Here is a 16,039-nt window from a genome sequence, read left to right on the forward strand (position 1 = left end):
TCATGTGGTCTCTTCCAACTCTGTGATTCTATGATTATATTGTCCACTCTCAGGTAGCCATCTAGTTGTCTTATGCTAGATTAACTAGAGGTTCTAAATGTTTTCAAAGAGAATCCTACATATAACACATTGAAACAATACAAGGGAAGTGAATGAACATGAGCACCAAGTAGAGTCATAATTCCCATATCATCCAAAACTGTAGCCACCTGTGCCTTAGAAATATTGGTCTCAAACAGATGGGTCAAAAGAAGCAGTTTCAGGCCATTTGGGGGATGGGGCATTTAGATCATGCATGCCCCAGAAGCGGCTGGGAGCAGCACTGCAGCTGCTTTAAGGGGAGAAAAGCTGAACTAAAAAGAAGCAGAAATAATCCTCACTAGGCAGGAAAGTGCGCACTTTTGACAGTGCATATAAATGCCCCGATGCAAGACTGGTCCCAAAGGAGCTCTTCATCCTAACCCTAACCTGGCATATAAATGCACCAGTGCAGGTGGGCATTTAAAACATAGAGGCTGGGGTGGCAATGCAAAAAAGGGAAAGTGTGACACCTCCAATGGCAGTCCAATAGGGGCAAAGGATGAAGGGGGGTGAAGTGGATCAGAATTGTGCATTGCCAGTGTCCATATATGGTAGACGGAATGCACTTTATTCACCTCTTATTTATATGTGTGGCATTTGAAAGATGCTAATGAATTAGGACATTTGGGGAATTAATATTAATGGCCCAGGAAACTGTCTTTTTTCATTTCTACCTGGCCTTCTTCTTTGATTAACATTTTAATCTAACATATTACAGCTAGAGCAACTTGCATTTAGAAACCTTCTGTTGAGGGTTTGTTAGGAAGGCAAACTTCTAATCTTTCTGCCTGTCTTCACTTTCCTGGAATTTGAAAAAATTCCATACTAGTGCTGTTTTGTGTGGTATACTAACAAAATATGTTTGGCAGTCAGTCATGGAATTGTCCTTGGCTTCCACAGAGGTTGAGGCTCAGTACTAGGGTTAATCTTTGTTGTGCAATTTAGCAGAGAAAAACATCTTCTCAGGTGAAAGGATTCACAAACTCTTAAGTATTCTGCTGTGACAAATTGCCTATGATGATTACATTCATGATATAATAAAATCCTATGTGATCTTGGTAGGCAGAGTTTAAAATAATAATCTAACAGTTTACTGGGTTAATGCCACTGTATAAGTGCCAGCTTCTTAGGTAGCACTTTTGAGTACAAGGACTGTGCTGCAGGCTCTTTGTTATTTGTAATTACATCATCTCAGTTGTAAATTGACAGAATACTTCTGAAATGTGTGTTCCAAACATTAAGTGTCATATAAACTTGATCTACAGCTTCTAGTGTTGTTAAGGTGTTATTGTGTTAAGTTACATCCCCCCCCCCCCCAACCCCCCCCCCCCTTTTACACTGGATTATGCATGAAATACAGAAGGACTTGGTTTTTGCAATTTCATTTACTTTTAGAATTACAGGAAAGGAACAATTAAAAATCACTTAAGTTGCAGAAATAGCTGGTTAATGTTTAATTTCAGTTACTTCTAGTCATGTTGTTGTTAACTGCCATCAAGTCAACTTCAACTTATGGTCCAAATCACCTTATGTTAAACAGCTGTCCTTGGGTCATGATGGCATCTGCATATCATAGTCTAGTCCAGTTTTACATATGATACATTCAGCATACAATAGAGTTTGTTTACAGCCTTGCCCGACCCCTTTGCCAATTGGAAACCGTTCTCTTTCTCTGTATTCTGTCCTGATGACATCCACTTGTCCTGAATACAGGTTATACATTAGAGCAGTGATTCCCAAAGTGGGCTGTATGCCCTCCTAGGGGGTGGTGGAAAGATACTGGGGGGCAGTGATTGGAAAGGGGCAGCAGTGAGGGAAAATGGGGTGGCAGGGGGGGAGGCTTCAGTCAAAGTATTAGTGTGCAAGGAAGACAAGAGAAACAGAAGCCTTTAGAATTATGGTGGAGAGCTGCTCTCATGCTTTCTTTCATCAGATAGACTGAGAGAAGAGGTAACAGAAGAAATAATGATTGTGTAAGTCTGTGTGCAGGGAAAACTTGAAGCTTTGTAGAGAAGACATGTCTCTGGGGAAGGAGAGGGAGGAGTTTCTGGGGTCGGTTCTTGGAAAGACTCCTTCACTTTGGAGTGGCTCCTGTAGTTAAAATATCTCCCTTTCCCAGTCCACACCAGTGTCCAGTCCAGAGCATGTGGCCTCTATAACTCCCTACACACATGCTTACTGCATCTCTCTCCATTCCAATGAAGAATGCTTGAGAGTCCTTCCTCACCAGGAACAAGCTTCTCCTTTTCACCCGGTCACCTTTGGAGCAGCAGGCTGAGCAATGACCAAGAGGCTACTTACCCACACTGGCCTTTGCTGAAGGGGTGGCATAAGCAAGAGGCTTCTCAGTTGCTGTTCAGCCAGCTGCTCAGTTGCTTCTCTCAGGGTGACTGGGTCCAAAGGAAGCAGCAGCCAAGATTGGTTGTTTTGAATTTGCAGTAGAACAATAGACATACTATTGAGAAATATGGATGGGGGCACTAGGGTTGTCACCCAAGATGAAAGGGGAAGGTAGCTGAAAAAAGTTTGAGGGACCACTGCATTAGGGTAATCAAATGTTGTGGTATACCCATTTCTTTAAGAACAATGCATCATAGTTTTTCATGATCTATACAATCAAAGGCTTTGCTATAATCTGTAACACACAAGCTGATTTTCTTCTGAAATTCTTACAGACCTGTAAAAATTCCACTAAAAATGTATTTAACTTAGTTAAATTGAAATGATAGCCTATTCTGAAAGTAAGTAAATACTGAATTTCTGCACTTATCTAATCTTCAGGTGGGTAGTTTACAATTAGAATCCTCTATTAAACTATGTTAGGCTTTATATCATTAAAACTAGTTCAGTTGCTGTAACAATTCTGCTTATGCATCTTTTGAGGGACCTGAACCAAAAACAGAGTATTTACCAAAACAGTCAGAGGCATTTCAAGGTCCTTTCAAGATACCTTTATAATAATTTAGTCATTTAATTCTTCCTTTTTAAAAAAAAGAAGAAATATGTGTTATGTAGGTTGCAATGCTGGAACCTATCCATTTAACACTTTTAATTTTTTCAGATAATCAAGAAATATTCTTGATTGATTGATATTGTAGAGTAGCCTATGGAATATGGGCCAGAGGGACACAGCTGCACATAAAAAGAATTGTCAGATCTCATCCAGAGATGCAACTGGGCACATCTACAACCAATTTGTATGATCATGGTGGCATATTTTAGCCCACTGCACTTGTGAATTACTGTCAAATTTCAGAAGCTGCGCCTGTGCCTCTGCCAAATCAAATGTAATTTCCCCATGTTTGGGAAACTGCTCCATGTTGAATAATTTAAAGTGTTTATGATACTGCAATTTAAATACTTTTCAAAGGTTTGTGTAAAAAATGTTTTATAAACACATCTTACTTACCATAATCTCACTGGTGTTAGTAATTTTCCTCATCAGTTACTTCCAGTTATGCTGGTTACTATCATAGTGAGTACTTCATGAGTTTGGAAGCTTTAGCAGAAAGCTAATTCATTTGCTTCTCTTTTGCATTGCAGTACAGAATTGGACAGCTGTATATGATCAGCAAGCACAGCCATGAGCAGAGTGATCGTGGAGAAGGTGTAGAAGTGGTGCAGAATGAACCCTATGAAGATCCAAATTATGGCAATGGTCAACTGACAGAAAAAAGAGTTTATCTGAACAGGCAAGTGTTTCTATATCCATCCATTCTACATCCATTGCATCACTGTTAAACGTACATATGTATTTTGGAAGTAAAACATTATTCTACAGTTTGGCAAACAAGATAGAGATGGAAGACCAGTGTCACTGAAATCAAATTTAGTGTGTTAGTATCCAATATTTGTCAGTGGAAATTTTGGTACAGAAAAAGAGTAGTGCATTTGAAAATAATAAATTTTCCTTCTTCTTTTCCATTTATCACTAAGACAGTATTTATTGGTTGTGTTTCACATATACAGTGCATGTTAATTTGAGCTTCCATAACTCATTAATTCAGCAATTTGCATGTGAGGCAGAAGTCAGCAAAAATTAACTATCTCATAATTTGAATAACTTGAAGGTCTGTAATTTCATTAGTGTGGGTAAGATCTCCAGTGCAGCAGATCACAGTTATTCCATACCATTGTGTTTACAGCTCTGGCCAACTGATCACCTTGTGGCAAACTTTCTGCGATAAGCATTTTTGTACTTACTTCCTTAAATGGTAGACATACAATGTGCAACTAAGTTTGTGTTCATAGCCTAACCAGCTGGTAGACAGAGCTTGCATTCCACTGGCAAAACTTTTGAGAGCCCAAGGTCCCCTCCATGGCACCATGAGGTGGAAGAGTAGGACCTTTTCAACTTTCCATATAGATTAATAATTTACAGAATGACACCTATGACAAATCAGTTATGTAAAAGACCAGCTAGGACTCAAGATATGCAGATGCCTTGAAGTGACTTTAAAATGGGGATTATTTGTAAGCAAGTCTCCATAAATCTAGTTGCCAGGGGAACTGAATACAGTGATAGTCTGTACCTAGAGAAGCACACCGTTTCATGAATGCAGATATCCATCCCACCCAGTGGTGTCCAGGAACTGCTGCCATTAGTGCTCCCCAGGATCTAGGGTTACATTGATGGTGCAGAAGACTGGGTGAGGTTTTTTTTTTTAATTAGAAAATTTATTATAACATACACAAATACAAATTCACAATACATTCTACAAACAAGAAAAACATACAAACATAACAAATAAATGCATCGAATACTATGTGACCATGTCGGTCTTTGTTCCACTTAAAAGTACTTCCACACATAATATGATACTTTGTAAATATAATTTAGAAGACTATATTCCCATATCTGCAGTTCAAAAAAAGTTCACCAATGTTATACATCTAAAATAAACGCAAAAAAAACAAAATCAGTTATATCTACAAATCTGTTGATAATTCTTGAAGATAAAATAAGACAAATAAACTGTAATAACAACAGGTTGAAATTCACCAAGCCTTACAAATCTATGGCATTATGAATCCACAATATACATCTAAACATTCCCATTTCTTATAGATCTTTTCCACATCCTTATTCCTCATCATCTCAGTCAAAATATCCATTTCTTTTGCTTCCCTCAATTTGGCTATCCATTCTTCTTCACAAGGTATTTCTTTCTTTTTCCAAAAATGTGCATAAATAATACGTCCCAGTGTGACCATATACAAGATCAGCGATGATTTTTCTTTTAGCTTTAAGGTTTCTAAAGTACCAGTCATATTTAGCAAAACTAAACGAGGGTCCAGTGGTAATTCTATTTGTAAAATATTCCCCATTAATCTATGTATGTTTCCCCAAAATTCTTTTGCCATCTTACATTCCCACCAAAGATGGAAAAAGGATCCTTCATGCTTTTCACATTTCCAACACACATTGTTTGCAGTATTATACAATTTCTTAATCATAACAGGAGTCATATACCATCTGTATAGCAACTTTGTATATTTTTCTTTATAATTTTGACAGACAGTAAATTTTTTAGTATCTTTCCAAGACTTTTCCCACAATTCTAAGTCTATCGAACATTGTAAGTCTTGAGACCATTTTACCATTGAATGTTTTACCACTTCGTCTTCCAGTTGTTGAAGACTGGGTGAGTTGGTGATCTCCCTTGTACTGGAATATGGAATGGGCCAGAGAAGTACATAAAAAGCCCTCCTCTTTCCACCTGGTTCAAAGTTCATCACTAATTAACCTACATGTATTGGTTCTATGCCACCTGCTTTTAAACATCCAAAGGAAGTGTAAGAGCAACATGAACCATGTAAACTCAAAACACACAACACACTGATATCATAAGAAAATTAAAATAATAAAATAGACACACAGTGCAAGGCAAGTTAATATGATGTACAAACTTTGTTGTTTGTTGTTAACCGCCTTTGACTCAATCTTAACCCCTGATGACCCTGTGGATTATTATTACAGTGTGCCTGCGTCATACGCGGGTGCACTTTATGCAGCTTTCAGCATATGCTGAAAACTGCACAGGGAGAAGAGGAAGTGCATTCCATAGGGATTAATGGGGTGTGCACCTATGGCGCTCACGTGCCGCCACGCCACTGCACTGCCATGGGCATGAGCCCCATTCATTTAAATGGGGCTCAAGCATAGGTGGAATTTGCTTTATGCAGGGAAGTCTGGAACGCGTAAAGCAAGGGCGCACTGTATTATTATTAAACTTTATTTATATAGCACTGAAGATTTACACAGCGATGAACATACAATTAAAAAATTGAGAAAAATTAAACCTGCCAATGGCATACATTTTACAGGATAATAACTATATATATATATAATACAATATTGCATTAGATAAAATAAGCAAACAACAAATTAAAAACATCTACTCTCACATATCAAAGCAGATAGCAAATAACAATTTGATAACAACCACAAATTGCCTGGGAATGCATCCCTGAATAATATTGTCTTCAACTCCATTTTGAAACTGGTTAAAGAAGTGATGAGCCATGTTCATGGGGGAAGGAGGTTCTAGGAATGAGGGGCAGCAAGCAAGAAGGGATGAATCCGCGATGGGGCAGTGGAAATTCTAGGCTGAGACAGCAGACCTTGATTACCAGAACAGGGGGCACGAGTGGGAGGTGAGGAGAAAGAAGGTTTGATAAATAAGGAGGGGCCAGCCCATGCAGGGCTTTAAAAATCAACAACAGAAGCTTACACTGGATATGGAAGGGAGCCAGTGAAGGGATGATAATAGAGGAGAAACGTGATCAAAGCAGCGAGCGGATGTAATAATGCGCGCAGCAGTCTCTAAGACTCCCTGTCTTCCACTGCTCTGCTTAGTTCCTGCAAATTCATACTCCTTAATAGAGTCTATCCATCTAGCATGTGGTCTTCCTCTCTTTCTCCTTTACTCCATCTTTCCCAACATTATTGTTTTTTATGAGTCCTCTCTTCTCATGATGTGTCCAAAATATGACACAATTGCAGCTTTGACCTCACTTTTTAAAATTTGGGGGTTCATCTTCATATGGTTATACAAACTAGCAGAGTTAAAACACCAACAGAGTTTTGGGCTACATAACTGAGTTATCAGAGATGTCAAGAGAATGACAATGTTGAGTTCTGACCCATATACCAGGAGCACTCTGGAAAGGACAAGGGAAACTAGTGAGTGTAAATAAAGGCTAGGTACTCATCCATCTCATTTACAGATCTTGATGCTTATGCAATCATAAGTGCCAAGAATGCTTGGAATGCATAGGACAGAAACCAACTTATGAGCCAGACATATATGTGAAGTGGGGGTGGACTGAACAGTGCTGGGGGCAGACAGCTCCAGAGTTCATAGAAGGCTGTGGAATTCCAGTTGATCACTTTGAATTCATATAGAGTTACTGATAATTATGAGTTGTACAAATTCTTGTGCATGTTTACTGAAAAAGCTACTGAGAAAATACACAAATAAAAGTATGTCTTCATGTGAATGAATTCTGAGTAAGCTTGGCAATCGGTGATCATTTCTGTCAACCTGTAAAGGTCCACCTCACACACTGTTGTGGCCACTGTGTTAGTGACATGCACATATGCCACAGATCAACACCCATATTTGGCTGCTAGTGGAAGAAGCAGAGTTGCAAATGCAACAAGTTACCACATCAAGTTTATGCACTCAACATTGCAGATTGCAGTTCTGAGTTGTACAACATCATTGGTCATAACTCACTCCCTGGACTCAGATGAAGAGGATGAAGATGTCATAACTCATCCCCTGGCGGAAAGGGTAGAGTGCCAGGAAGCTGCAACTCCTGATGATGACACTCTCCAAGAGTCTGAAGAGATGGCATAGGCTGCAGACTCAGAAGACAAGCCCCTGTCCTTCAGTAAATTCAAGAGGGAGAGGCTTATTGCCCAGCACAAGTTAAATACTAGATGGCAAACTAATTAGACACTAGTGATCTTGACAGAACTACCCTTAAATATCCTGGCAGTTCTCTCCCAGCCTGAGTTCTGACAGCTGTTTTATCTGGTTGTTGGCATGTGTTCCTGTTTTCTCTTAACCCTGGACTGAATAGATTTTAGATTGCTCTGTTTACTCCTTACTGCTTCATGTACTTGAACTTCTGGACTGGCTAATGACAACTCTTGTTATTCTCCCTGCATCCTGCTCAAATAACCCATAATTGATGTGGACTGGACCAACCAATCAACATCTCCTATTTACTTCCTTGGGCACTTGCTGACCTGTGTTCAGGATAATTCCCATTCGTTGACATGTGTTGTGCAATGGTCCTATTCTGCCATGAGGGTTCTGTAGTTCTGGTGCAGTGTATCTCAGCATATGGATATTTACGCTATGCTGAAGGGTTGTTGGACTGCTGCCATTATTTGTTCACATCAGTGCATGCCTGGAATGATGAGGATTTATTACCTGGGGAAACACTTGCAATATGGGGGGCTCAAGTCAGGATTGCACTTGTGTTCAGCCCTAAGGAAATCTTCAAAGTTGAAGGATCCCTACCCAAGTTGAGGAAGATCATTCTCAACGTTCAGTCAAAAGATGTAAGACAGCTAATTAATTAATGTTTCTCACAGTCTTTCAGGTTTCCTGATGTGTACTGTACTGTAAAATGGAAGAGAAAAGGTGTCATCTTTGAAGCTAAATTACTTCTTTAAAAAGAGTGGAATCTGTAAAGCAGATTAATTGCTCCAAACTCCCAAATTAGCAGCTGCAGCCTTTTCAGTGAGAATGTTTGCTTTAGGTATTAAAGCTTGTCTGACACAAGGATTGTATTTGTCTCGATTTCCTCAATATACACTGTGAGTGCATCCAGTCAGCCTGGCTTCCAACACAGAGAGAATTGCTTGCAGAAATATGGTTAAGATTGTGATGTGGGGATTCCACTCCCTTGTTGCTCTATCCTTTGTTAAACTACAGGATATGTATCTTCCAGGATTGACTTGGTGATGTATGGGGGCTGATGCTTTGACTGGTTCAATTTGTAAGTCCTCTATTGCTTTCCCCCCTAAATATTGCATAGGTGGGCAAAGTGTGGACCTTGAATGCAGTTTTTATGGCTCTGGGCTTATCAGGATTCCTTGAACAACCTTTTTTTCTGGCCAAAAAAAGGATGAAGTACCTCTCTGAGAAGAGTTCAGCTTTAAAATAGTTTATGGGGGACTGCTGCACAATTTAATATATTTTTTTAAAAAAGCAATTGTTTTTTCAAGGCCAGAAATAGTCTTCTGGCCACTTTCAGGTTTTTGGTTTCTGCTTTTGCTTTGGACTTTTTGACAGCCCATGAAACCCCTGGAGAGTTCAAGGGGCAGTAAATTGGCCTCCAGACCTACAGCATTCCCATTGTTGTTGTTCATAGACTCATAAAATCATAGAATTGGAAGAGACCTCAAAGGCTATCCAGTCCAATCCTGTGCTATGCAGGAATGCACAATCAAAGTACCCCTGACACCCATATTTCCTTTGCCATATCCCCCCCCCCAAAAAAAATATTATTTTGCTCCCAATTCCTACAATGCTGCCTAGAAGGCATGGGGAAATATTGCCATGCTGTGTGCCCTTGTTCGGCCATATTATGCCTTGCTGTTAACTGCCATCAGGTTCACTTTGACTCATGATGACCTTATACATGAGAGATCTCCATAGTCAGCTCTCAACAGCCCTGCTCAGATTTTGCAAACTCAGAGCTGTAGTTTACTTAGGCCTGATCCAGAACAGTGCTTTGTGCCAGCCTGGACATGTAGTAGGGTTGCCCGAGGGCAGAGCGACCGCACGTCCTGCAACCCTACTATGTGGCGGTGGCGTAACAATGGCAGTGCCCCATGGAAATGGGCACCGCCATTGTGATGTAAGCACCGTGCGGTGTCTGCACAGCGCCACATGTCACTTACGGCACAGGTGTGCCAATGGCGTACTTGCAACCCAGAAATTCCAGGTTCTTTTTGCTCCGCAGTGGCAGTGCACCGTTTGTGGGTTGTGACGTCCCTGAGGAGCAAAAATGGGCACCAGCAGACTGCCCTTCCTTGGCGGTCTGTCCCATGCCCCAGTTTACTTGCTTGAGTCCATCCATCTAGAATGAGATGGTCCTCTTTTCCTGCTGCCTACCTTACCATGAATTATTATCTTTTCTAGTGAGTCATGCCTTTCCATGATATGGCCACAGTATGGCAATTTCAATTTAGTCATCTTGGCTTACAGGGAGAGTCCCAGCAGTTACCCGCTCCAGTCTAGCTGGAGATTATTGGATAACCCATTTGCTCCCACTCCTATTTACAGTTATTGAACTCTGATGTGCCTATACCCCTTGGAAGTAGGCACAACAATAGTGTGCCCATTACATCACTGCTGTGTGGCTTGTTTTGCATCCTGACATCTCTGACTCTTTTCTTTCCTACCATTAGCCTCCATGTTCCATTTGAAAATTTTGTTAAGCCAATATGCTCCCTGAGGCTCTGTGAGGGTTAATTTCCAACAGATAAGAGCTGGAATGTTTGAATCAGCCTCCACAGAATTACCACACCTCATTCCAAGTCTCTGTCACCACTTGACTGCATATTTATGTCCAGGAAGATATACCTACCTGGAGTACAATATTAAGCTCTTTTAATTTCCATTGAGCTCAGAGAAAAAAAGTTTAGAAAATGCAGTGTTCAGCAGAATTCGGCATACTGAAACAAATTTATTTTTAACAGGCCATCTTTCACTGACCTGGTGCCCCACAAACCAATGTGCTGTACTATAACCCGCATTATCCCCCAAAGCTGCCAAAGCAGGAAAGGACTGTTTATGCATTCCTCTAATTCTAGAAAGTGTTGGACTCCATATCTCTCTTACTTCTATCAGTGAGAGTTAACTGTAGCTGGATAAGCATCCTGCTTATAACAAACAAAATATAAGCTAAGTATGACAGCTCTAAATTAAAATTTGATCTCCAACATCACAAAAAGTGGCTTGACTTTGATTGAGATAAATGCCAAAATCAATATGCATACAGAGATATATCTGTAACCATTCCTCATGTACAAAATTTCCTCTTCAGCCAACACTGCATGATGTTATATATTCACTCATATATGTAAAAATGTGTACATTTATATATATATATATATAAAGTTTAACTATGACTCTAGTGACCAGGGTTCAAATCCCAGCTCAGCCATGGAAACTGCTGGGTGACCTTGGACAAGTTACACTCTTTCATCCCCAAATGATGTCAATGGTAACCCCCCCTCTGAAAAAACTTGCCAAGAAAACCTCATGATAGGTTCACTTAGGGTCACCATAAGTCAGAAACAACTTGAAGATGCACAACAACTACAACATATCTTTATATAGATAGGTATAAACCTTGAGGCTGTATGTTTAGTTCTTTTTTTAAAAAATAGTGAAACAGGATATGTATTTAAAACATGTTGGATTAGAATGTATACTGACAAAAGGTAGTTAAATGGCTTTAGTTCCCCTTTCTAGTGGAGAAATGTCTAAACAGACAATGTTTCTAAAGTGCAAGATACATATATCTTGCATATATATTTTTAATACCTGGCATTAAATAAATGGCATATAGATAATGCTAGACCTATAACTTACAGAAATTTATACTTTAAATGTGTGTGTGTGTGTGTGTGTGTGTGTGTGTGTGTGTATTTCCCATGCGCCTGTACAGAATGAACGCAGAGAACACTTTTAAACCCTGTGAAATCCAATATACATGTTCCAGCTGGCATAAGACTCAAGACCAGAAATGCCTTTGCGGTCAGCTTTATCTTAATCCTGTTCAAGGAAAGAATGTTTCCTTCACTCTGGAAAGGAAAAATGGTACCTGCATGTAGAGCCTGATGATAGCCATAAGAGTTTTCCCAATCCATCTCCTTCTTGTTTGCCCTCAGGTCACATTTAGCAAAGAGGAGGAAATATTCCCTTTTGCAGTTTTTCTGTCTCTTTTGCAGTGTTCACATTCATAGCAACAAACTATTCTGGCATCACATTTGTTTTCTTTCTGCAGGGCATTGCCCTTGGGCAAGTGCCAGTTCTTTTAACTATGCATGACGCCCTGAGCAAATCTGATGGTGAAGTAACATGTATTTACTTCCTCATTTTTATCCTTCTTTGGAGTAAACTGTTGCATTGCTTAAAAAAAATGTTTTGCCCTGTGCTGAAGAACAAGTACTCCTGTCTATAATATAAAAAAGGAGGAAGGGAGGAGAAGGGAGCAGGGAGGAATGTAGCAGCACCTTTAAGATGAATTGGTTTTTATTTTTGCATGAGCTTTTATAGATATAAACCCAGTTCTTAGGATTCTTTTTGTCTTCTACTCTTCCCTTCCTCCTTTTTATCTTGCAAGAGACTAACATGGCTACTTATTTAAAATCTGTCTATAATATAATATTTCATCCATGAAAGCTTCCTGTACATTATTTCTAACATGATTGTTAAGAAGAACTCTCCCTTATTGTTTCTCTTTCAGGGCAATTCTTAGCAATGTGAAGTCGAAGGCTTTCATGGCCGGGATCCATAGTTTTTTGTGGGTTTTTCGGGCTATGTGGCCATATTCTAGAAGAGTTTCTTCCTGATGTTTCGCCAACATCTGTGGCTGGCATCTTCAGAGCAAGTTCCCTTTGATTTGGTCCAATACATATAAATGTAAAAGTGATATCCTTGCTAAAAATGCAAGATGAATTGTGTGTGTTTTTCTGCACATAGAAGAACTTCAAAAATCATATATTTTAAAAATGAAGATAAAAATTATCCTGGCCAGAAATTTCACATCAGGATGATTCACATGACCGATGACTCATTATTAGGAAATTCAAGCAATTTTAAGCTATCTCCTGCAGAATGCTCATTTTTTGCCCTCTGTGCCATCCTTTCAGATGCCTATGGGGTGCTAATTATATTTCACTATCCAATACAGTTTCAGTTACAAGTTGATATTGAAAGTGTTGTGCTAAATGCACTGTTCTCTTTCAATCAATGAAATTGCTTAATATGTGAGTTACCACCAGTGTGTTCTGAAGATGGACCCTGTTTACTAATTTCAAGGGTATTCAGTATATCCAAAGAGGGGAACCTTTTCCTTGAGGTTTCATTCTACCTTTTGGTGAACCTCCAAACCTATCACAGTTTATTATTGCATGTGGCTTCGATTCAGGTTGAAATTAAGCTTATACAATTTCTGAGAAACTTGACATTTATTTATGAGCTGAAAGCCATTCTAAGTCCAGTTGGATCATCATTATTCACCCGTTCTTAGTCTTCAGAGGAGGAGGATGCAGCAGTGGGATGCAGGGGGTCACTGGAGGTGAGATCGGGGTGACCTTCCACCCCAGACCAACTCGGATTGCAATCAAAGTGAGCTTGGAAACAATTTTTGTGAATTTGCTTGTTACCTAATTCACCTACATCAGGACTGACTTTGGATCTGGCTTGGAACTGCTCCCCATAGAAAGCAATTATGTGTGATAATCTATCATGTTTTAACGTGAATTCTCATGGTTGGACCAGGAGTGACTTTGGATTGGAGCTGCAAAACCTGTCGTGCGATAAGGTCCAAAATTTGACTACAACTGAAATCATTACATTTACAACCTGAATCCTAACTGGCTGGGATCACAGTCCCAGGAGCAAGGAGGGGCTCTAGAGATGAATAACCAATGAATGCAAAAACTAGTTAATGCTGAGTAGCTTGAAGGGAGGGATGGCATCCCAAAAGGATTTCTTCTGCTGCAAATCTACACTGAGGATTATTCAGTGAAGTCCTGATTACTATCAGTCTCCTCCTGCTATACATTTCCATAGGAAAGAGTGATGGATCATGTGTAGCTCAAGTTTTTTGTTATATGCCTTTAAGAAGACTCCACCTTACAGTGACCCTAACACAGGGTTGTCTTGGCAAGATTTATTCAGAGGAGGTTTGCCATTGCCTTTCCCTAAGGCCAAGGACGTAGCCAGGATTTTGGGAAGGGGGGGTCAAGACTAAGTGCCACCATTTTGAGAGGCTAAGAGTCCCCCCCCCAAGACACAAAAACAGGGTCGAGCGTTTACCCGCGACACCTTGATGGCACCACTTTAACTTCCGTTATGGCTTCGTGCAATGGAATCTTGGGAACTGTAGTTGAGTCATCTGTCAGGTGCCACAACAAACTACAAATCCCAGCATTTCACAACATGGAGCCAAGGGCAATTAAAGTGGCATCAAACTGGATTATTTTTTCAGTGCAGATGCAAACTGAGTCCTTCCTCTGAGGGTGTTTACATCAGATAAATTCAGCTCGATAAAGCAAAGTGCAGCTGCTCAAGCAATGAGCGGCAGCCACTCTGTTCATGCTCAGAGGCACTCTGCTCATGCTTTGAGACACTGTATTCCAACATCTGAGCTGAGCTACGAACCCAGGCTGCATCCACACATTTCATTCCCACTTCCAAGAGGGATTTTTAATTTTGAGACACACACACACACACACCTTTTAATTCCAAGACCTATCTATCTATCTATCTATCTATCTATCTATCTATCTATCTATCTATCATAATTTTTAATTCCAAGCCATTATACGTTCCTTTCTTTTTATATTAAACAAACCCCTTTAAGAGAATCCTATTTTGGGAGAAAGGCAGGGTATAAAATCAATCAATACAAAATTATAGTGCAATAGTCCATCAGTGCATGGCTTACATTATAAGACTTTATACCTTTATACATTTAAAAACAATTAAAATCACAGTAGGCTCAGAGTGCTACAGAATCATGGAATCATAGAGTTAGAAGAGACCCCTAGAAGGGCCCTGATCCAGTCCAACCCCATTCTGCCATGCAGGAACTCCCAGTCAAAGCATCCTCAACAAATTATGTAATGGAGGTGTCCATCTGCATTGTAGAAAGATATACTATAGATTAATGCTATGGAAAAATCACCACCTTGAGTCTGTATATTGGGAGAAAGGCGGGATATAAGAAAATAACAACAACAATATCTGGATATTGTAGTTTTGTGAGACATTTAGCATTCTTTGTCAGGAAATCGCAGGATTTTCCATAGCATTAAAGCAGTGTCGAACTGGATTATTTCTGCAGTGTGCAGCCTTATTAGACTGCAGTTCCCATCAGTCTGTGGTGCTGCTGGATGATGGGGCCTGCAGTCTAGCATTGCCTGGAGCAGGGCCATAGGACTCCACAGCCACGATTCATCATCTTAGATTGATTCCATATATTAATTAATCATAAAAACATAGAGTTAGAAGAGACCCCACGAAGGGCCATCCAGTCCAACCCCATTCTGCCATGCAGGAACTCTCCATCAAAGCATCCCCATTGACATGCTGAAAAAGGGCCAGCTAACTGTATTTTATTCTATTTGTCTTTTAAAAAAGAGAAAAAACAAGGCTGGAAGGAAGCCTCTTGCCTTTCTGCATCACAGACACAGACCCACCTCTTTTTTGTTGTTGCAAAAATCCAGAAATGACTGTTTTTGAAAACCTGAGTCCATTCTCAGGAGAAATGTCCAGAGTAGAGCCTGAGTCTCCTTTCTCTGGACTTCCAAAACCCCAAACTGACCCTGAGAGCATCTGGTCTGACCCCCAACTCAAGGAAACTTGGAAATCCTGAAGGTTTAGATCAATGACTGAATTATTGAATTATACAAGGCATAGTGGTCTCAGGGTTTTGCTGAAGCTCAGTATGCAGCAGCACAACATTATTTTAAAAATATTGTGCATTAAATTACCTTCAGTCTATGTCTATGAGATGCATATGAAACATACATGGATCCCATCTCCCAGTATAATATCCCATTAGACATAATACTGTATATAAATATACCCAAATCTGAAAAACTCCAAAATCCAAAATACATCTAATCCTCAACACTTTGGGTAAGGGATATTATTATTATTATTATTATTATTATTATTATTATTATTATTAT

The 16,039-nt window shown here is 39.7% G+C and overlaps 1 protein-coding gene across 3 annotated transcripts in view; it reads left to right on the plus strand.

The window, feature by feature from the left end:
• PITPNC1 (phosphatidylinositol transfer protein cytoplasmic 1) overlaps positions 1-16,039 on the plus strand; it is a 177,431-nt gene that overhangs the window by 82,555 nt on the left and 78,837 nt on the right. For all 3 annotated transcript variants that reach the window (XM_042454823.1, XM_042454825.1, XM_042454826.1), the window contains exon 2: positions 3,625-3,773. In XM_042454823.1, the coding sequence (XP_042310757.1) occupies positions 3,625-3,773 (149 nt within the window). The remainder of the gene's footprint in view (positions 1-3,624; positions 3,774-16,039) is intronic.

This window comes from Sceloporus undulatus, chromosome 2 (genome assembly GCF_019175285.1).
Source record: "Sceloporus undulatus isolate JIND9_A2432 ecotype Alabama chromosome 2, SceUnd_v1.1, whole genome shotgun sequence".
Taxonomy (NCBI): domain Eukaryota; kingdom Metazoa; phylum Chordata; class Lepidosauria; order Squamata; family Phrynosomatidae; genus Sceloporus; species Sceloporus undulatus.